The following is a 21860-nucleotide window of genomic DNA, read 5'->3' as shown; positions in this document are numbered from 1 at the left end:
GGGCGCAGGGGTAAACTGAGCCACCACCCCCCCACCCCCGCTGCACCCCTGGCCACGGGGTGAGCTCAGTGCTAACATCAAAGGCTAGCGGGGAAAGGGGGGCTAGGAGTCTCTTCTTCTAAATACGTCCTCTTCTAAAATGCCCCAAAGTACAGCCACCACAACTACCTCTTGGAATGAAGACCGGATTTGCAGACTGAGAGGGTCCGTGAGGGGCTGCCTGGGGACAAGGACTCGGCACGGAGGAGAGGACACTGCAGAGGGCTCGAAACTCCCTTTTCTTAATTTAATCCCATCTGTTCCAAATCTTCCTGGGACCCTGGGGGGCTCAGCAGTTGAGCGTCTGCCTCAGGCCCAGGGAGTGACCCCGGGGTCCTGGGATCGAGTCCTGCGTCCTGCATCGGGCTCCCTGCATGGAGCCTGCTTCTCCCTCGGCCTGTGTCTCTGCCTCTCTCTCTGTATCTCACATGAATAAATACATAAAATCTTAAAAAAAGAAGTTCAGAAGTCTCTGCGTGAGGAAACCAGCCCAAAGATCGGGAGCTGTCATGCAGCAAAAGAGAACTGCCCGGGGGGATGAGGAACATGAGAGGGAAGTGCTGTCCGGTGCCTGAGTACTCAGAACTGCATCACCAAGTATGTGTGTGTCCGTGGTCACAAAAGGTGTGTGTGTGGGGGGGAGGGTGATGAAAGAGAGAGAATGTGGGGGCACGTGTGCATCCATGCAACAGCGTGTAAGAGCACAGTCATGGGAGGGTGTGGCGTGATGGACGGCCCTGCGAGGTGCGTGTGTGTAAGAGTGTGGCCATGAGAACAGGTCCTGGGACCGTGTGCACGAGGCAGTGCGTGGTATGTGTAACGGGGGTAAACTACACACAACGCGGAGACAGACTGTGCGTCATCGTCGTATGTCACGAGCTCGGGACATATGACTGGTCGCGACGATGTGTCGTGAGTGTGTGGTCAGGTAAGCATGTGCCCCTAGAGCCAGGAAACCACGTATGCTCAGAAGGGCATGTGGGCTCCTGACCGCTCACGCGTGTGCATGTGTCCTGCAAGCACACACCTGGTCATGAAGCAGTGTGAGCGCGTGCGTGGTCTTGATCCTGTGTGAGGATGTGAGACGGAGACGAGGGAGGGACAGCGATGATAATGAAAGAATGAAAATCCCATTTGTTCCAGGCGCTCTGCCCCAAGCAAGGGGCAGGGCTCTGGGGCACTCGCAGGTGGCCCGGGGTGAGCGGAGGCCGAGGAGCTGCACGTGGCCCACCCTGCTACGCCCTCCACCCATCAGAGCTGCGCTGCACGGCTTCCCACGCCCCGGGCTCCGCGTGCCTTAGAGATGGTGGGGCTCCCCCAGGGTCTCCCAGAAGGTCGCTCCTCCCGAAACAGCCCAGGCCAAGGTCCTTGCCTGGTCGCCCCAAGCGTCCACTCTCAGCATCCTTCTCCAAGCTGGGCAACGGTGAGTCCTGTTCTGTAGCGGCCGCCAGGGTCCCCTACCATCCACGGCCTCCCCCACCCCACCCCTTCCCTAGAACCTCCGAGGTCCCACAAGGCGTGCGACGGCCTTCCACGCCTCCCCCTGACAGCTCAGTCTGTAAGACTGTCCTTCAGGAACAGGAGCTCACCCCAACAGAGGAAGCCCTCATTGTCCCAAGGAAACGTCTTCTTAAACTGAATGGAAGCCTGTCTCCCCTTTGAAATGACAGTTACCAATCTGATGAAAGTGGCCATGGACTCACATGAGCCACATATTTACGAGAATTCAACTATCTCGAGTGAGCAAAATAAGCAGTAACAGCCTCTGACGCAAACCAGCTATTTCACCTGACGCTTAACTACAAAATTACATTGTACAGCACGTATTCTTTTTAAGATCACTGTACACGTTATACGATTAACATAGAGCGTATATAACGTCTACTCTGTACACGAACATTGCTCAGCATTAGAAACCTAAACCCAGGGCAGCCCGGGGGGCCCGGCGGTTTAGTGCCGCCTTCGGTCCAGGGCATGACCCCAGGGTCCCGGGATCGAGTCCCGCGTCGGGCTCCCTGCGTGGAGCCTGCTTCTCTCTCTGCCTGTGTCTCTGCCTCTCTCTGTGTGTCTCTCATGAATAAATAAATAAAATCTTAAAAAAAAAGAAAAGAAAAGAAAAGAAAAGAAAAGAAAAGAAAAGAAAAGAAAAGAAAAGAAAAGAAACCTAAGCCCATACACCATGCTTTATGGGAGATTCGGGGATTTTCACTTCATCTACCACCTGCGGAGACGTAACGCCACTGTGTTGGGTCCCCAGAGGCTTCTCTGCCCCGGGTTGAATATTTCTAGTTGCAAGGAGGCCCTGCTTCACTGAACCCAGGGAATCAAACAGACCTCTTGGATCCAATCCAACAATTACTTATTGAGTAGATTTCCACGAATCCAATGTTGAGCCAGGCGTCGTCATGGATACGAGAGGCACGTAAGACAGCTGTCAGCCCTCAAAGCGTTTCCAGTCTACTTGCCACTCGGAGTGGCACCCCCGACCCACAGCCTCACTGTCCGCGATCTCAGTCCCCCGCGGTCACACTGATGGGAGCACACGGTCCTCCCTCTGATGCGTCATCAGAAGATCACTGGGAGCCGAACGCCGCGTCACAAAGCCCGTGTCATTCGGTCACTTCATCTCATCACGCAGCCATTTTATCATCTTGCATCATGACAAGGGTGAGCACAGTGAGGTGTTTAGAGAGAGCACGTTCCCACAGCCGTCATTACGGTATATTGTTATATTGTCCTATCTTCGCGTCACTGCTGCTAACCTCTTACCATCTAAATCATCACCGGTGTGTGGCCCGGGAAGAAAACAGAACATCCAGGTCCACGGTGTGTGTGGTTCAGGCACCCGCCGAGGGTGGGACTGTGTCCCCCGCGGAAAGGGGGGCCTCTGTACACACAGGGGGTCCGGAAGCAACAGGGAGCAGCACGGGACTAAACATCCTCCCGCACGGCCTGGCAGCGGCTAGGAGCACCACCCGGAGCACCACTGACTGCATGAACGGGCGCGTTTCTCCCCCAGCTCCCAGAACCAGGGAGCCCCAGCCAAGGCCGCGCCCCGCAGGAGGCAGCCGCTGTGTGGGAGCCACTTCCCTGGAGGGGGTGTGCGGCCCCGGGGCCTGAGAACCGAGCAACAAGCTGCGCAGCAAGGGGCGGCCGGCCTGGGGCACCCCCGATGAGAGGTGGGCAGGCGGCCCCGGCCCTGGAGCGGCAGGCCGTGCTAGCCACCGCCACCCCCCACTCGTGGCATTGTCAGGTCCCGCGGGCCGTCCCAGCACAGCGAGGCCCGAGGGTCCCCTGAAAGCCGCCCCCTGCACCACGGCCCGCCCAGTACTTCCTGCCCCACTGGCCACCAAAGCGCCCGGCTCCCGCAAGCCAGCACCGTATGCCCTCCAGAGCTAATTATAGGGCAGAGCTAGCGGGCCAGAGGGGAGACAGATGGCGGCCTGGCAAGCCTGCGGTACACCACCCCACCCCTCCCTTGACCTCCAGCGCCTCTCCTGATCCCATACCTGGGACCTCGACTCTGAGGCTGCTCTCGCTCCGCTCCTGCTCCCTACCTGCGCCTCTCCGGGCCACACGTGCCACGGGCAACTCCGTGCCAGTCCGAAGCCACACCCGGCTTCCACAGCACCCATCCAAGGGCCTAGAGCCCCAGGCGATAGTGTCCCTGGCAGTAAAAGGCCTCAGCTAGTACCTCTGCATCCTAAAGACCCTTGGCCCCCAGCTCCCTGGCCCTACTGAGCCTTCACCGCTGACTCCCCCTCTGCTCCCCAGCTCTCACCCTGCCATTCTCAGAGGCTCAGAAAGGACCCACTGGAATCCCTGATGACTCCTGCCGACTCTAAAATTCCGGCAATCAACTCAGAAGAGGCTCAGGAGCCTGGCTGCCTGCCCTGCCCTGCCCTGCCCCTCCCACCCCTCCCCACCACCCAACTGCCAGGCCTCTTATACTCCACGGTTCTGACATCACGACAGACACGTCCGCACACGCCCAGATACCCCTGGACAAGATTCCCCTCCACACCCCCATCCCCCACAGCCTTCCATCCTCCGGGGAGGGCATCTCCCACCATGCCGGGTGTCCAGTACTGGCCCCCAGTACTCATCGTGCTATTGAGCATCTCATGATTTTGAGATGCTGTTTATCTTGGACAAGATATCTCGGACAAAATCCGAGAAAAGAGCCAAGGGAAAGCATGCAAACTGTTCCTTTAGCTAAGGCAGCTTTTCCTGGGGCTACCTGGCCAGTTAACAGTGGTGGGGGGAGGGAGGACTGGAATCCAGTTCAGGCGGCTGTTTGAAGGCATGGGGACAGGGCTCTGCTTTTTTATGATCTAAGAGCAATGTACCAAATTGGGGGGGGGGGGGGGGGCAGGGGCTGTTAAGGGAATGCCTCCTGTGTGGGCCTTTTCAGCTGCTCCGTGGCCCAGAACTGCCTCCAGAAGACGCAGCACACAGCACAGAGCTGGGCATAGAGTAGGAGCCCAGCACATGTTTCCTGGGTGTTGCACATAGTACTAGGCACCGGCTCCAGCACCCCTGGGAGGATTGCGGGAAGTCCCGGGAACCAGCTCCTGGAGGGGCCCCTGGAGCTCCCAGCAGGAGGGGGTCTCCGCGCTGAGCACACGTCCCTCTCGGGGGTACTTACCAGCGAGCCTCTCCTCCAAGGTGACATCAGCGCCCAGGGGCACCTCGTCCCGCATCCCTCCTCCACCCACACTACATCTCCGGTCCCGCAGCCCGACCTGTCTTCTCAGCCGGCAGCAGCCCCGCAGCGTCCCCGCCGGAGGTCGCCCCGGCTCCCCGCCCCCGGGGCCAGGCTCCGCGCCCGCCCTGCGTTCCGGGGCGCCCACTCTCCCCGCCCCCGGCCGACCTCGGCCCCCCCGCCCCGGGCCCCCGCACAGCCGCGAGCAGGGCGGGCGGCGCCAAGGCCCCGGGAGCGCGGAGCCCCGGCACCTCGGGCGCCCCCGGAGCGCGGCGGGCCCGCAGCGAGAGGTGCCGCTTCCCGACCCGGGCGACACGCGGCCGCGGGCCGTCCACCTGCTCCGGGGGCTCGCGACCCCGGCCGTCCCCCCGGGCTGCTCCGCCCCAGCCTCGCCCCAAGGGCACGGGGCACCGCAAAGGCCGGCGCGGGGCGGCGGGGGCGGCGGGGGCGGCGGGGGCGGCGGCAGCTCCGCCAGCGGGGGCGGCCTCGCGGGGCGCGCGAGACGGACCCTCCCCGACTGGGGCGGGCGGGGCATCGTCGCCCACCGGGCGCGGCCGCTCACCTGCCTGCAGTCCCGGAGGCCGGCGGCGCAGCCCCGAGCGGGAGGAGCCGCCCCCGGCCCGCCGAGCCGCCGCGTCCCGGAGCGAGCCGAGCCGGCGCCGAGGCAGCTGCAGCTCCGCCGGCGCCGAGGCCCCGCCCCGCCCCCAGGGCCTGGCCCCACCCCCGGGGCGGAGCCTGCGCGCTCCCCGAGGCCCCGCCCCGCCCCCAGGGCCTGCCCCACCCCCGGGGCGGAGCCTGCGCGCTCCCCGAGGCCCCGCCCCGCCCCGCCCGGCACGTGACCGCAGCCCCGCGGCGCCCGCGCCATCTTGGCCGCGCCTGGGGAGCCGCCCCGCCCGCCCCGCCCGCCCCGCCCGCGCCGCGCCGCGTCGCGTCGCCGCAGCTGCTCCTTGCGGCGTGGACACCCGCCCTGCGCCCTCGGGGCCCTGGCAGCCGGCGGCACCCGGCGGCACCCGCGCCGCGCTCCTGGAACACGCGCCCCCCGTGGCCGCAGGTCGCCCCGCATCGCGCCGTCCGCGGCCGGAACGCAGGGTCCCCTCAGGCCGCCTCAGGCCGCGACGAGCCGGGGGCGCCGCTCCGACGCCAGGAGCCCGCGCACGCCCCGCGTCCCCCGCGGCCTCCCCCTGCTTCCCCCGCGCGGTCCGCACCTGGCGCGTCTCCGGGAGAAGGCGGGGCGGTCCGAGACGTTGTCATCTAGGAGGAGGTGAGAAATGAGGCTAAATTTGTGTCGTTCCGTCTGTCCGGCCCCGAGAGCAAAATCAAGAGGTGTATTTTCAAAGTGAAAATCACAAAGCAGTTCTCACAAAGGAGCCCAGGAAGTCCCAGCCCTTCTCCGGGGACGTGGGGTCGGGTTCTTCCAGAGGAGACCCTGGGGCCCGCCCCCCGCCCGGTCGCTCACACACCAGCCCTCCGGGGAAGGCCGCGGAGCCGTCGCGCCACCAGCGGTCACCGCTGAGGAGACGCCTGACACTATCTAGAATCATAAAGTTTCAGATAAAAACTTGGAGGCTGAGTCAGAACACAATCATTAAGCCAAATTCGTTTCACTCCCCTTTTAAAGGCCCCTCCCAAGTCGGGGGACACGACGACGACGACGACGACGACGACGACGGTGACGACACACGATCCACCAGGGATTCCCTTCTGCTTCGTGGCACCTTTGGTCAGGGGAGCTAGAACTCCGTCCTCTGCCTCAATGAAGCAACTTGTGATTGAGGCAGGTGCTTCTTTAAGGCGCTCACTGTCCTTGGGTCCGTTTTATCATTTAGGCGCCCAAACTCTGATTTTCACTGACCCAGGCCTTCCGTGAGAAGAGCTTTCAGTACCCCCCCCCCCACCTCAGGATAAGGTAACGTTTCACTGTTAGCAGCAGTATGAAGCAGATGCTTCCTAACAATATTCTTTAAATAGCAGAGGCTAGGGACGACGGTTTAGGAAAAAACCATAATAATTTAACAGTTTGGTTTGTGATCATAACTGCCCCCACAAGATTTTCGTGGTTTAAGAATATTATCGTCATGCCCATCTCATGGCACCATCCAGCTAATTTCCAGCTCACTGGCTAATGCGGAGGGCTGAGAAGGGAAGACAAGTAGCAAGGTTATCTGTTAACAAAAACAAAATCAAACCAAAATCCCACCCCTGATGCTCTTCTCAGAGTACACCAGGGACAGAAAGTCCTCTGACTAATAGGACATTAGCATTTCTGCAGGAATGAAGAGGTCAGGCTTCTGGAGGCACAGAGGATGATGGGCCACACAGGGCAGAGCAGACAAAGGTCACTAAATGTTTATAGTTCAGGAGACTGGTTTCAACACTGGATACATTTTTCTTAAACGACCTTCAGCATATAAATGCCTTTCTAACAACTCAATGAAAATACCATTATCCTTCTTATCCTTCCTGCTTTTCTTGGTTAGTTTTACAATTTATTTAGAAACACGTATTTCAAAGACTCTTTGATCAATCTCCTATACCTTTCAGGCTGATTAGGGACAAGGTACAGACCACAAATTTTTACTTTGTGTACACTCTGCCTTCCCTTTTTGCCACCGTCTACCACAAGGAATGAACCTGAACTTTTTAACTCTGGTACAGCAAGAAGACCTGGCTGCATAGCCTTGGGTAAATCACTCATGCAGTTCTCTCAACCACAGAATGGGAATACTGTCACCTACCTTGCAGGATCACGAGAATTAAAGATACTATGTAAAGTTCCTAGTAAAGTACCAAAGGCACAAAGCCATCAATCACCACCATCAAGCCTCATGCAAAAACTACCTAAAATCAAAACTCGGCAGAAAAATATTTACGCAATAAACATCCAAAAAATATGTTTAAAGAAAGATACACAAGTCAATCTTATAAGATTCTGAAAACCCTGTCACCTGCTTTATTTCTGGAGAAAGGTAAAGGGAGAAGAGAAAATATTCACTTGAATTTGAGGGGCAGCTTAATGGGAAGTAACAATAGCAACAATTTTAGGCCTTGAAGCCTCCTCTCTGATCACAAGGGAATGCTGAAACTTCCCTGTTTGGAGATTGAAGGGTTTAATTTTTCCCTAGAGCAAGATCATCCATTTTTGCTGGGATAAAAGAATAAAGAACAACAAACTCAATAGCACCAAATGGGGTTTTAACACAGAAAATAGGGCCAGGTTTTTCCTTTCAAATGCAAATTTTTACATTACAATATGTTTATAAATCATAGTTGTTTTTCCTCTTGATTCAATCCTTCTCCTTCCCCTAATAGGAGCCCCAGGAACCAGAGGAGCATGTGCATTACTAACCAGATAAACAATCCAGACACCCCTTCCAAACTGGCATCTGATTACTAATGGACTGGCCTAGCTCAGCGCTGCCCTCAGGGACAGGAAGCAGTAACTATGCTCTCAGGGAGAACGGATACTGAGGATGCCACCAGTCAAAGAGCCGAACGCTGTGCACTGGGTCCAGGATGACTTGCACACCCTGTTCACTGCGCAGTTTCCGACCACCATGGACAGGAGAATCTTGGAACACCAGTCTCACTCGATGATGCCGCATGTCCGTGCTCACATTGATAGTAAACTAGGAGGGAAGAGCAAATTCAGCACCCAAATTAAACAACCCTGTTTTCCCATGGTTCATTCTGAAATAAAGACAGTCTAGACAAAATTTAGCTAGGCCCTAGCTAGGCCACAAAATGAAATTCTTCATATTTAAACTATGGTAAAGAAAGCCTCTCAAATGACTGAATAAATTAGGATACATGCACTTAGACTAGCACTGAAACCAATTTTTAAAAACTGTGTTAGAACTATACGAACTGATTTGAAGAGGTTCTGAGGAGATATTGTTGAGCAAGTCAAAAAAGATGCATGACACATACATCTGATCACATTTTTGGTAAAATAAACCACAAAATCTCTAAATCTGTTTATATACACACTAGTTTGAACAGGACTGTATGAGTATCAAGTACACAGAAAATGAATATATAACTAGGTCATTAATGTGACTTAATCTAGAGGGAGGGGACAGGTGCCTCACAACCAATACAGCATATATGATATAATCTCAATTATATACATTTATTTAAGAGATTAGGCGTATACAAATACATAACAGATATGTTAAAAAAAAAAAGTTCCCAAAAGGTTAGTAGTTAGAGAAGAATAAACGTATTTATGTATTATTTTTTACTAATGTATTTATGTATTATTTACATTCTAATGTATTTATGTATTATTTACATTCTTTACATGAAGTATTATTTATTTTACCATTAAAAAAAAGAATAAAACTATTTTCAGTATAGAAGAAGGAATTCCATGTATCTCTGAACATAAGGCTAAAGGACAGAGAAGATAAATTACATGAACTCTCTCAAGTTCTCAATTCAGTTGAGAATTTTAAAAACCTGGAAAATGTGCCAGAGACATATTTGTTATTTACTACTCTAATTCTTAGCTAAAGCTTGAATAGTCACCATCACATAAGGGACAGAGCTGGTGACCCTACATTTCAGTATTCCATTTATGACACTGCAAGCGTGCCTCAATGTCCCGACATACAGTGCTCATTTATAAGCCTCATTGTTATCTCTGAAAGGATAATGTTTCTCAAATATTAGTGATCATGACACAGAAGACATAAAAATATTCCCTTTACTATAAGAAAAAAACAAGTATTCTCGGATATAATTAACTTCTCCATAAATCTGTTCCTAATACACAAGTCTGCTTTCAGACTCTTAAAAAAATTATTCTTCAAGATCTCTTCCTCAATGGTTAAATTACAAATTTCTTTAAAAACCTAGGTATAGGGGATCCCTGGGTGGCTCAGCGGTTTGGCACCTGCCTTCGGCCCAGAGCATAATCCTGGAGTCCCGGATCGAGTCCCGCATCAGGCTCCCTGCATGGAGCCTGCTTCTCCTTCTGCCTGTGTCTCTGCCTCTCTCTGTGTCTCTCATGAATAAATAAATAAATAAAAACTTTAAAGAAAATAAAAATAAAAACCTAGGTATAGGTTTAGGTATAGGTTTTAGGTATAGGTATAGTGAGAGTCTATGAGAGAGAGAAGGATGACATTCCGTCTCCACTTACCAGGGTAAATATCATTCCCATGACAATTGGAATAAAGATGAAGTTGAGGGTGGTGACCTGTAAGAGGCAGCAGTCCTGGTCTGGGTTGGTATGAACATCTTCATACTGAATGGGAGGCTGCAAGCCTCCCATACATTTGCTCTTTAATCTAGGGGACTGAAGCAAACAGAATTACTCTAATGGCTTAGAGGAAATGCTGATGACTCTGGGACTTCAGCGAAAATCCTATGGCTCTCTTTACATACATATTGCATATTGGTTTCTACAGAGATCAAGGAAAACCTGCCCTCTGAAAGAAGAGGAGACACATTTGGATGAGCAACATGGCAGTGGGTATACGCTTCACTTAGACGGTATTTCCTGCCACCTGGCAAGAAATGGAAACTTAAGAGTTCTGTCAGAGGCTCGCCAATGTTTCAAAGATTGCATATTCCTCATGACTCGTCAGACTCCAAAGAACATCTGCTGCACAAAAGGGATAGAAGCAGACGTGGCCATCTAATTCTAGGCACCATAAATAAAGGAACCACAAGTCTCAAACCTAAAGGAAAGCTGAGCATTCACCTTCCTACAGTTAATTCTGGTCTCAGCTTGGACACCGCTGAGACCGCTCTGCAGCCCCTTCCCAGAAAGGTCCTATGGTGGACTTTCCATCAACATCTAATGGGTATCACAGTTTGAACACATCTTATTAATATCAAATGACTGGAAGCCAAAATTCTTCCCTAAAACCATGTTTATGAAAAACCAATGGAAAAATATGATTTACTTTCATTATAAACTTATCTGTAACTCACCAGCCATCAAGTGAGGGATAACTGATCATATTTGTAATGTGTCTCCTCAGTGAGATACTAAGAAGGGGAGACAGAAGAAGACATGAGGCTGCTGAGGAGAAGTAAAGGCAAAGTAGATCCTCACACTGGCCAAGATCTCGGGTACAGTCCAAGCAAGAAGCAGAAAGAGATTACTATCTATTCTTCTTATAAATAGCCTCTTGCAGTTAGTGCCTTTCCTCATGACTTCCCCAAACGGCCTGAAGTGTAAAACCACATAAATTACTGCTGTTTACAAATACATGTGCTTTGAAAAACAAAAAATTACAGGCAAATAACCTCAGTACATGGTTATAACACGTTTTTCCCTTTTTCCCACCTTTAGGTAATCAACTACACAGAAGGTTACTAAAATAATGCAATAAACTCCCATATGCCCTCTACCATTAGATATTTCACCATATTTGCTTCCTCTCCTCTCACCTCTCATGTTATGTATAAAACGGTGGAGGAGGGCAGCCCGAGTGGCTCAGCAGTTTAGCACCTGCCTTCATCCCAGGGCGTGACCCTGGAGACCCCGGATCGAGTCCCACGTCGGGCTCCCTGCATGGAGCCTGCTTCTCCCTCTGCCTGTGCCTCTGCCTCTCTCTCTGTCTCCTCTCTGTGTATTCTCATGAATAAATAATAAAATCTTTTAAAAAATAAAATAAAACAATAAAATAAAACGGTGGAGGGGACAAAGCCATCTGAAAGTAGCACTCACGCAGGACCCTTACTTGGCACGAATAGACACTTATATAGAACCAGAGTATCATCATCACATCTGAGAAATTAATGATAATTTCACATCATCTAACATTTATAGCATACTCAAATCTCTCCAATTGTCCCAAGTGTCTATTAGAGCTGTTTGCTCCCTGATTCAGTACCCACTCGAGGTTTACTCTTTACATTCAGCTATTATACTGCCATGACTTTTTCATTACTTTTTTTTTAATAGTTTATTTACTTATTTGACAGAGAGAGAGAGGGAAAGAGCTCAAGCAGGGGACAGGAGGAGCAGCAAAGGGAAAGGAAAAAGTAGACTCCCCGCGGAGCAGGGAGCCCGATGTGGGGCTCCATCCCAGGACCCTGGGATCATGACCTGAGCTGATGGCAGACGCTCAACCACTGAGCTACCCAGGTGCCCCTGCCATGTCTCTTTCACGTAGAATAGTTCTTCTTCCTTTTCTTTTCACAACATTATTGTAAATTTTGATGGGTACTATTGATTTTAATAAGGCAATTTTATACCTAGTGAAATTTATTAGAACATACCACCTAAAAAACAAAGAGAAGATACAACTACATACCTGTTTTTTGAACTTAAAGTTGAATTCCCACATTGGTTCCTGTCTGTTCCCAACAATCTTTCTGCACCAGAAAAGTAAGCACTGTAAGAAAATAAAAATAAATAATAAATAAATAATAAAAGATAGAAAAGGAAAAAATCCAAATAAAGTATCAAAAAATAATCAGCAAAAACCTGTCTGACAGCTCCAAAGCCAGCCACAGTCCCAATGCTGAGATTTTACTTTGGCACAGAGAACCCCCCGCCCCCCAGTTTGACACTGGTGCAACATGAAAAGAGCCAGTCCCAAGGCCATTCAGTAAAGAGAAGAGGGACCAATATAAGTCAACCTCAGATGCTGTAGAGGGCAACCCCCACTGTTCTCATCTTTAAAGACAGAAACATGGTCTCCAGAGACTGGGACATTCTCTGATTCAGCAAGCTACTCCTCTATATAAAAATATAAGGGCAGCTATTAGCCACCAGGCAAGATGATAACAAAGCCGTAAGGCAGGCAGAGATGGCCGGCCCTGAATAGGAGCAAGCCACTCAGGACCACCTGGGAGCAGAGAGCCGGTGTGAAAATGACAGAGCTGGGCTGAATCCAGTCTAGAGTAAGCCCCTCCAGGAAAGTCAGGCTACAGCTAGGGTTAACACAAGAAGTTAAGTACCTCCCAGGGGACAAGGGGTGGGTCGTCCGCCGTGCCAGCTGTCCTGCCCTTCAGACATGCCCTGTACGTCCTGCTGTTCCATCAAAAATAATGGGCTTGGCTTTAAGGGGCAAACACTTCTGCTGCCATCACAGCGGCTCCAGTGTCCCATACAAGCTATGCTATTGAAAAGAGAGAGAGGGAGAATCAAATACGAAAAGCTGGAGTCCAGGAACGTGGGACAACTTCCTTTAGGTGTGCTGCCAACTCCCTGAATGCCATGCTATTATGGTTATACACGTGGCAAGGCCATGCATGGGACACCTGTCACTGCAGGTCCCAATCTTCTTCAGAGATCTCTAACAACAAGGCACAAAAGCAGCAGCCAGGTGGCCTAGGCTTACTGTTTGGATTAACATCTCAGTTATCACCACCTTGGCTTTTTATAATCTTCTTTCAAAAAATTAATATACAGTGGTAAGAATATTAGACACAGGTATTTTCGATTTAGGCAGTAGCACTTGCATTGCGCACTGGAGCCGCTAGGATGTGTCAAGCATGAGGAGTTTGTCCAACGCTGCTCTACGCCCAGCAACTGATTCACACCTGGCATGGTTAGCTTTGGGATGATCTCCACCTTGTCACAGTTGGTCTGATACTATCAAATGTTTCTGGGGGAGGGAAACTGCAAGTGCGAGATGATACACCGTCCACTCGTGTTACTAGAAGCAGCAGCTGCTGGTGAAATTCTACTCGCCCCGCATTCTCCTCCACCCTAAAGCCACCAGCTAGTGTGATGTTAAATTGAGCTCAGCCTAGGGCCCTGACCATCTCAGTTTGCAACTCTCAAAGGAACCTCGATAATCTTGAAACCAAGAGTACCCTTTCGATCGATATGTGCCAGGTGGAATATTATCACAGTGGAGCTAAACTAGGGGAGAAGCTTCATTACGGAACACACAAAAACAAAATAGGAGAGAACAGAAAGCGGGATCCCTGGGTGGCCTAGCGGTTTGGCGCCTGCCTTCGGCCCAGGGCGCGATCCTGGAGACCCGGGATCGAATCCCACATCGGGCTCCCGGTGCATGGAGCCTGCTTCTCCCTCTGCCTGTGAATCTGCCTCTCTCTCTCTCTGTGACTATCATAAATAAATAAAAGAAAAAAAATATTTAAAAAAAAAAAAAAAAAGGAGAGAACAGAAAGTGCTACAGAACACTAGATTTGGGGTAGGAACAGAGTAATAAAAATTACCCACCAACTTGAAAGATACAAAATTCAGACACTGGTATTAGTTGAAGGAGAAATAGGCTGAGACATCAACTTGCCTAAGTCATCCTATCTGTTGTACTGGTGTAGCTTGGCAAAGGTGGGTTCCCTGGATGTTTCATTATGGAGAAAAAGGGAGAAAGGGCCAAAGGCTAACAGATCTGTTTACAAATCAAAAGAATGCCGAACACCTGAATACAGTGTATGAATATAAACTACTAGGGCCACCCCAAGATATAAGAAATAGCCTAGGACACAGGAAGAATTTTAGAGAGCTAAAGTCTATGGGTAGGAATACCTTATAGTCTCTGAAATGACCTAGCCGAGAGCTTGGCAATAGTGGGCAATTAGCATATGTTAAAAGTCCACACAAAAATCTTTTAAGGAGGTCAATAAGAAGAAAGAATCCCAGATATCAAGGTCACATTAGGAAAAGAAAATACTAAGGTGTTCATGCTATATCTTTGCATCATGATTTACAGCATCTTGTAAGAATTATGGTTTACATCTACCATTCGAGTTGTGCTCTTCCTAACCCAAACCATCAAAATCATCTAAAATGGTCCAATGTACAATGCATGAGAACATATTAAAGAGAATAAAGAATATGCTAAAAGCACAAGAAAGCTATAAAGATAAGAGGAACCAGCCCAGCAGAGCAGGAATGTCTTAGAGAAGTGAAACCTTTGAGTCCTGAAAGTTTGTATTAGACCTCTAACAGCCTGGGACATATAGCCCTAGCCCTCCCCATCAAGGAAGCTGGAGACAAGCCATATTAAGAGGCCCACCATAAGAGTCCCCTAGTTAGCCCCCAACAATAATCCTCACTTACTTTGGAATTCTTTAATGTGCTGGGAGTGCTTTCTGGAATGGCTGGATTCTTGGAGATTCGAGCAGCAAAGGGCTCATACATATGGTATAGAGATCGGATCACACACGCCCGGAGACAGCGCAGCTTCTCCATTGATTCTGGTCGCAGGCGCAAAGGCAGAGAGGCATCCAGCGTGTAGTGCCTGAAACATGACACATTACTCCTACCAATATGCGACCTGTCTCTCCTGCTCTAGGTCAGTCTCCTAGGACTCTCTGTATGAACTTAATTATACTATTCTGCTGCCCAGCAGTTAGCTTGTCCAGTGTTCCCTCATACACACACGCACGCACGCAAGCACACATCACTACCTTCATTTCTTGGCTACTTTTGCTTCTTTGCTATGCAAAACCCAATTCACATATACCTTATAATCCTCCACTCCATCCATGTTAAAATTCTAAATCCTATTTTACTCTAAAAAATGACACCAGTACAATATACTTCAGTTGTTCAAAAGGAATGTATACTGAAGAGCCACCAGGTTGTCCCATCATAGGTCTCAGCAAATTCTGTACACCCTTCTACCCCAACATCCCTTCCCACAACACCCCTACTGACAGTTTATAATCTTCATTACACTTCCACACCCGGTATCAAAAGCCAGTTGTCTTACTAATCCTGTCATTTACTCACTACTACAACTATGCATAGGGAAGCATGAGTGCAAAAACTATGATACTTCCAGATAACCACCCAACTAAGAAACAGCTAATTCAGTTAGAAAGGAAAAAAGATAGGCATCTGCAGCTTTTGAAAATTCTAGCTAAGATAAACTTCTGAAGACAAGTCAAACCATTCTTTTTAAGACTTGATGTAAGACTTTTTGCTGAAAGTGGACACTGAATGAGGGGAGGGGGCAACCAAAGGAAAGACAATTATCTGGAGAAATTAATAATACCAATTTTAAAGTAGAGAGGGGCTCAAGGAATCCAAAGCCAGGCTCATGCCCAGGCATGGAGTAGAGAAAATGAAAAGAGGTCACTGTCCAGGAAGTAGCTCCAAATCACAAACAGCAATGAAATCAGCTACACAGATAATAGAGTAAGTTTCTGAGGTCGCACCTTCGGTACAACCTGGTCCAAAAGGCAGCAGTGCAAGTGACAGTCCAGGCATTCTTACAAATCAGGGAAAAATTCACAATGTCTTCAGGACGGATATAGGAGGCCAGTAATAGCCAAATATCCATAGGATACTCTTCTCCTCCAGCTCCGTCCAGGTCTTCTGAAACAGAAAAAAGAGCTATGACCTCTGACCTTCGATTATGCACATATCTAAAGATCCCCAATCCTTTCAATTCTCCCAGGGCTTGCAGAGTTTAAAATAGGTCCAACGAAGCCTCTCAGACTAATCATTTCCTGCTTATTCTAGCTACTGGAAATGTTTGCTTCCTGTTGCCCAAGTGACTGGGTCTCATTCTTAAGCCCTTTCTTTAACAACTATTCACATACTATGTATTTGCTATTTGAAGTTTTCAAAGTTTTTCAAAGTTTTACACGTTATATCATTCTACTCTAATAATTCGTCAACAGATACAAGGAAAATATTACTGAGCCCATTTTACTAGTCAGAAGACATAATCTTACCACTAGTTACAGTAAACACCCAGGTTTCTATTCCAAATTCTAACTTTGCACTATAAACTCTGCCCCTGATTTCCCCCTCGTGATCCCCTTCCACCAAACATTTTCTTCAGTTCAATCATTTAAAACAACTGATTTTAAAATGATATGAGGAAACCCCAAAGTGCAAGCTCAATAAGTAAGTTACAGTATATTTTCATTACTCAATAAATGCCAGTAGGCATGTTCCTCTCCTTCTAGTTCCTCATTTCATTGCCAGCCACGGTGTTCACTACTCAAAGATGCCCTGTGACAATGCATCCCCACCTCATTCTCCTTCACACTTCGTTAAGTACATTTAGGTGTCTCAGGTCCAAGTAAAAACTCACATTCCATAAGGACACTTGCATTCGGGCAAACCTTACCCCTAACCTGTAATTCAGACCTAGTCACAGAACTAACAAAAAGCCAGCTTTCTTCTTTCTGTTTCTTTCCAAAAAGACCCTACACTACCTCTCCAAAGCTGCCTCTACCTTTTGAGCTAACTGCTTCCTGCGGCAGTATGACTCAATTGCGTTACTGCAGTGGGTTCTTCATACCAGAGACCAGTACCTCTAAAACATCCTCTTCTCTGGTTCCTAATCTTTCCTGTAGATTCCAGTGATCACTGAAGGCTCAGTCCTACCATGTTTAGACCCCATCTTCTCCCACATTAACTCTCTATCACAATTTCTGAGACCCATCAGGATGTTTACTGCTATTTAAAATGCTATTTAAAAATGCTGTCTTTAGGGACAAAGCTCAGTAATTACTGACAAGGAATTGTTAGTGTTTTAAACATCATTATTAAGAAACTTCAAAACGTAGGAAATAGAATTAGTAAAGGAAAAGTTCACAGAGATAAGCCATGAAAGACAGAATAAACTTTGATAGTTACGAGCAAAAGTATTCCAAGTGAAATCTAACATGAAGCCCAGATACTTAGAAAAACAAAACACATGTGACGGCAATAAAGACAAGTCTAACAGGATTTTGATGCTATCAAGAAATTATTGTAAACATTTTTAGACATGATTAATTTCCGTTAGAGTATTTGTCTTTTGGAGGGAACTACCAAAACATTTAGAGATGATAACACAATACCTGGAAATTGTTACAGAATAAAGCACAGTATATGCGTTGGGGTGAGTAATAGTAGTTGAAACAAAAATGGACATGAGTTGGTGTTAATGCTGCATAAGAGCTAGATGGGATTCCTTATACTATCCTCTCTTCTTCTGTATTTGTTTCATTAAAAATAAGCTAAAAGAAAGAAGGAGGGGGGAGGAGGGAGACCAGTCTGACTAGAAGGAACCTAATCAGAGCAAAGCAGAGCAAGCACCTAAAGGATGAATTATAGTTAAAAGTCTGTAAGCCACAAATCATATAGCTGGTAAGTGACTAATATCCTGAATATAAAAAGAATTCTCACAACTCAGTAATAAAAAGACAACCCAACTTAAAAAATGGGCAAAGGATTTGAATAGACATTTCTCTGAAGAAGACATACAAATGGGCAATAAGCACCTACCCATGAAAAGATGGCTCAACATCATTAGCAAAATGCAAATGCAAATCAAAACCATGAGATACCACTTGACATCCACTAAGATGGCTGTGATTTAAAAAGTCAGAAAAAAAAAAAAAAAAAAAGTCAGAAAATAAAAAGTGTTGGTGACAATGTAGAAAAACTGGACCTCTTCCATACACTGCTGGTGGGAATGCAAAATGGAAACCTCAAAAAACACACAGGCGGGGCACCTGGGTTGCTCAGTTAAACAAGTGTGTGCCTTTGGCTCAGGTCATGATCCCAGGGTCCTGGGACTGAGCCTCCTGTTGGAGGCTGAACAGAGAGTCTCTCCCTCTGCCCCTCCCCCTGGCTCATGCTCTCTCACACATGCTCTAATAAATAAATAAAACATTTTTTTGAAAAAACCACACTGGCAATTATTCAAAAAGTTAGTTATCATGTGATTCAGCAATTTCACTCATACCCAACAGAAATGAAAATATATGTCCATGCAAAAACTTGTCCAAGAGTGTTCACAGCAGCATTATCAAAATAGCCAACTGAAAAAACTGAAGGACTGATACATCCTACAAAATGGGTGAACCTGAAAACATGCCAAGTGAAAAAAGCTAGACACAAAAGACTGCATGTTATATGAGTCTAATTATATGCAATGTCCAGAACAGGCAAATCCATAGGGACACAATGTGGTGTCTGCAGGGTGGGCTGTAGGGCAGTGGGAGGGTTGGGAGGGAATGGGGAATAATGCTAATAAGTCTGGGGTGATAAAAATGGTCTAAATTTAGATCACGATGATAGCTGCACAACTATGTAAACCTACTAAAACCACTGAACTGTACACTCTAAAAAAGTGAATTTTGTGTCCATAAACGTGTTTTAGAAGTCTATAAGGTGTTCTATGGAGTGTGCCCCAACACAAAATAGAGCATGTTGAATCTCTAATAGCATGGTGACGATGAGTAGGGATTTCAAGAAAGAATTTAAGGAACAAAGAAGTGTGAGGAACATCAGTATTAATTTTGGTCTTCTGGAAAAGAATGGTATCAATGACAGTAATTGGCATAACTGCAAACTGTTAATTGACTCTTAAGTACAGGTAAAAGTTCTGGTAGAGCTGAAACCAAAAATATACGTATAATTTATTACTTTAGCATCCCCTAAGTCTAGGTGATCACTGGAACCACTTTAGCTTTAAGAATGGCTATTCTGGGGGCACCTCGTGGCTCATTTGGTCCACCTTCACCTCAGGTCATGATCCCAGTGTCTTGAGGTCAAGCCCCAGGTCAGGCTCTCTCCTCAGTGGGGGGCCTGCTTCTCCCTCTGTCTACTGCCCCCTCACTTGTGCTAAGAAAGAAAAGAATAAAAAAGAGAAGAGAAGAGAAGAAAAAAAAGAAAAGGAAAGAAAAGAAAAGAGAAAAAGCTTCTGGTTGCAACCCAAAAAGTCTGATTCACTAAGTATAGAGCAAACCACTGCATGAACGTTTGGCACGTTATATACTATCAGCTTATTTTTGTTTCACTGTGTGAGTTTTATTGCCCCTAAAATATAAAATCACATACTTTTCTATTTCCTACAGTAGCTATTAGACATAAAGCAGACATTAAAAATTGCAGGCCACTTTAAAGTCCATAGTTGATACCTAACTTCAGCTGAAATGCAACCGGTTATATATAATCCACATATCTGAGAAAACATTTTTTTGTCCTATCTTTGTGTCCTTACCTGCTCGGAAATCCAGAAATGCAAAGGCTTTTTGTATTCATGTTACCATAGGAATCTTACCTAATGATGACATGTTCTCAGGGAATGGCTAATATAGTCGAGTTTACTGCTCAGAAATCTACTGATTCTTACCAATCTCTTCTCAAATTTGGACAAACGTAGAATGCCCTGGTATATTAAATCTGTCCCACTACTAAGATCCAGACCCTGGTTCTCCACCAGTATCACCTCTTGTGCTACTGAGAAAATGAACAGGTATCACCAGGACTAATCCAAGCGAACCCATACCTTTGTGCCTCTTGCTCTTCTTCTTTCTGGAGATGGTTCTCTCATGGACACTCTCTTCCTGGGCATCCATCTCGTCACTGCTGTCAATGACGTCACAGGGCTCACCAACCCCAGAGAGCGCTTCCACTGCAGGAACCTGGGAGGCTTCCAAGCCACAGAGAGATTTTACTAGAAGAAGAAAATAAGGGAAGAATGAAATGGCAGAGTCCCATCCAGAAACACAAATGACTCAGACAGGACATCAACACCCATGAGAATAAGGAAGGGGGGAATAGTGTGAGAGGGTCGGCTGAAGGAAGGTGAGAACCAAAGAGAAATGTTAGCATTTTACTTTTTTTTTTTTTTTTTTTAAGATTTTATTTATTTGTTCATGAGAGACACACAGAGAGAGGCAGAGACACAGACAGAGGGAGAAGCAGGTTCCATGCAGGGAGCCCGACGTGGGACTCGATCCCAGGTCTCCAGGGTCACACCCTGGGCCAAAGGTGGCGCTAAACCGCTGGGCCACCTAGTGCCTAAAAACGCATAGCACCTATGTTAGCATTTTAAATACAGAAAACTGGAAAGCAATGGGCAAATTCCAACATATACAAATATCTGTACAATGTTTGTACAAACACAAAACTGACTCCTTAGTAGAGTCATCTTCAGATCTGAAGAAAAAGGGAGGGCGTTATTCTCCGACTACAAACCCTGTAGCATAAAAACAAAAAGTGAATGCTACTCTCATTTGCACAAATTCTGAGGAGCAATGTTGGAGAGAAAGGGGATCCAGCTGGACCCTGCTCCCAGGTGGAGACAGTAGGCGCCCTAAAGGTACAAGCCTCGGGGACCTGTGAGTAACAGGCTTTAAAGTAAGAGAAGCCAGAGAGGAGAAGCATCCTTCAGGGTCATCACACAGAGAAGCAAACACAGAACAACGGGGGAATATAATGTGAACCACAGGGGGAAAGGTGAATAACCGAGAAGCAAGCAGTGGAAACCACAAAAAAAAAAAAAAAAAAAAAAAGTATGCAAAGATTTTTTTTTTAAATGCAGAGACAGAAATAAGGTATTTCTGCTACAGAATAAAATGTCCCTGGTCTTGGCGAATCCTCCGTTTCACCCGCTCCGAATACAGCAGGACCGCGGAAGGTATGCAGGAGCTCTCGCAAGGAAAACACCGAGGCGGAGCCCCACGCCGCCGGGCCTACCTTCCTGCTGCACCGCATTGGCGACGGCCTTCTTGACCCGTCCAGACCTCACGACCGCCGGGTCCGAGTTGGCATAATCCGCCACGGTCACTGAAAGACAGCAGCCACCTCAGGGGCGGCCTGGGCCCGTGCTCCCCGCCACCCCGCAGCCCGAGCTCCCGCCCCGCCGCCCGTGCTCCTAGTCCCGCAGGCCCGCAGCCCGAGCTCCCCGCCGCCCGAGCTCCCCGCCCCGCAGCCCGCAGCCCGCAGCCCGAGCTCCCACCCCGCAGCCCGAGATCCCCGCCGCCCGCAGCCCGAGCTCCCCGCCCCACCGCTCCCGCCCGCCGCCCCAGCGCCTCCCGTTACGCGCCGCCCGGCGCTCGCCCCGCCCCCGCCCGCTCGCCCACCTCGTCCGGAGCAGGCATCGTGGGCCCGGAACTTGAGTCGCTTCCCCCTCTTGGGCATGGCGACCGAGTCGGGGTGAGGCCGGCCTAGCGGGCCGGGCCCCCGGGCCATGTCTTGGGCCGGAGAGCCGGCTCCAGGAGCCGCGCGCCAGCTCCGCCCGGCTCAGCGGCCATCCCGCCCCGGAGTCCGCGGCTCTCGCGAGGCTGAGGCCCGGGCTCCGCGTCGCGTGGGCGGCCGACGCCCCAGGTGGGAGCCAATCCGCGCCTGGCTTCGGAGTACGTCATCATCCGGCACCCGCGGGTCCACGCCTGGCTGCCGAGGACGTCATCACCCTGCGCCTGCGTGCCTCCGCCCGCGGCC

The 21860-nt window shown here is 48.9% G+C and overlaps 2 protein-coding genes and 1 long non-coding RNA gene across 16 annotated transcripts in view; 1 reads left to right on the top strand and 2 right to left on the bottom strand.

Moving 5' to 3' along the window:
- Positions 1 to 5991, bottom strand: part of PPFIA4 (PTPRF interacting protein alpha 4) — a 46085-nt gene extending 40094 nt beyond the window's left edge. For 10 of the 12 annotated variants that reach the window (XM_072831498.1, XM_072831502.1, XM_072831504.1 and 7 more), the window contains exon 1: positions 5307 to 5426. The gene's annotated coding sequence lies outside the window, so the exon portion shown is untranslated. Of the gene's footprint in view, positions 1 to 4687; positions 4707 to 5306; positions 5427 to 5949 lie in introns of those variants that run through there. The other 2 variants (XM_072831499.1, XM_072831500.1) reach the window with 2 other exon arrangements.
- On the top strand, positions 5696 to 10964 carry LOC140636035 (uncharacterized). Its single transcript, XR_012033404.1, has 2 exons — positions 5696 to 6005; positions 6363 to 10964. It is a non-coding gene; the product is annotated as an uncharacterized lncRNA (long non-coding RNA).
- TMEM183A (transmembrane protein 183A) lies at positions 7664 to 21711 on the bottom strand. Of its 3 annotated transcripts, none has more exons than XM_072831513.1 (8): positions 21503 to 21710; positions 21117 to 21206; positions 19924 to 20091; positions 15845 to 16001; positions 14742 to 14922; positions 12016 to 12096; positions 9888 to 10043; positions 7664 to 8370 (listed from the first exon to the last, which is right to left on the bottom strand). In XM_072831513.1, the coding sequence occupies exons 1-8, from the start codon at positions 21609 to 21611 to the stop codon at positions 8185 to 8187; spliced, it is 1128 nt and encodes a 375-aa protein (XP_072687614.1). In that variant the 5' UTR covers positions 21612 to 21710; the 3' UTR covers positions 7664 to 8184. The 3 variants fall into 3 exon arrangements, with proteins under 3 accessions (XP_072687614.1, XP_072687613.1, XP_072687615.1); XM_072831512.1 differs by having other exon boundaries at positions 15845 to 16004; positions 21503 to 21709; XM_072831514.1 differs by lacking the exon at positions 9888 to 10043 and having other exon boundaries at positions 15845 to 16004; positions 21503 to 21711.
- Between the last annotated feature and the right edge of the window lie 149 nt (positions 21712 to 21860).

The sequence above is a fragment of the Canis lupus genome, chromosome 6, assembly GCF_048164855.1.
Source record: "Canis lupus baileyi chromosome 6, mCanLup2.hap1, whole genome shotgun sequence".
NCBI lineage: Eukaryota > Metazoa > Chordata > Mammalia > Carnivora > Canidae > Canis > Canis lupus.
This window is presented reverse-complemented; position numbering and strand designations above follow the sequence as displayed.

Excerpts from the sequence above, each read along its gene's own strand:
- TMEM183A (XM_072831512.1), bottom strand. The coding sequence starts at position 21,611 with ATGGCCCGGGGGCCCGGCCCGCTAGGCCGGCCTCACCCCGACTCGGTC. Across the intron at positions 16,005-19,923 it reads GAAGAGCAAGAGGCACAAAG|AAGACCTGGACGGAGCTGGA; the intron begins GTATGGGTTCGC and ends TTTCTGTTTCAG. Across the intron at positions 8,371-9,887 it reads TGGGAATGATATTTACCCTG|TTTACTATCAATGTGAGCAC; the intron begins GTAAGTGGAGAC and ends CTTCCCTCCTAG.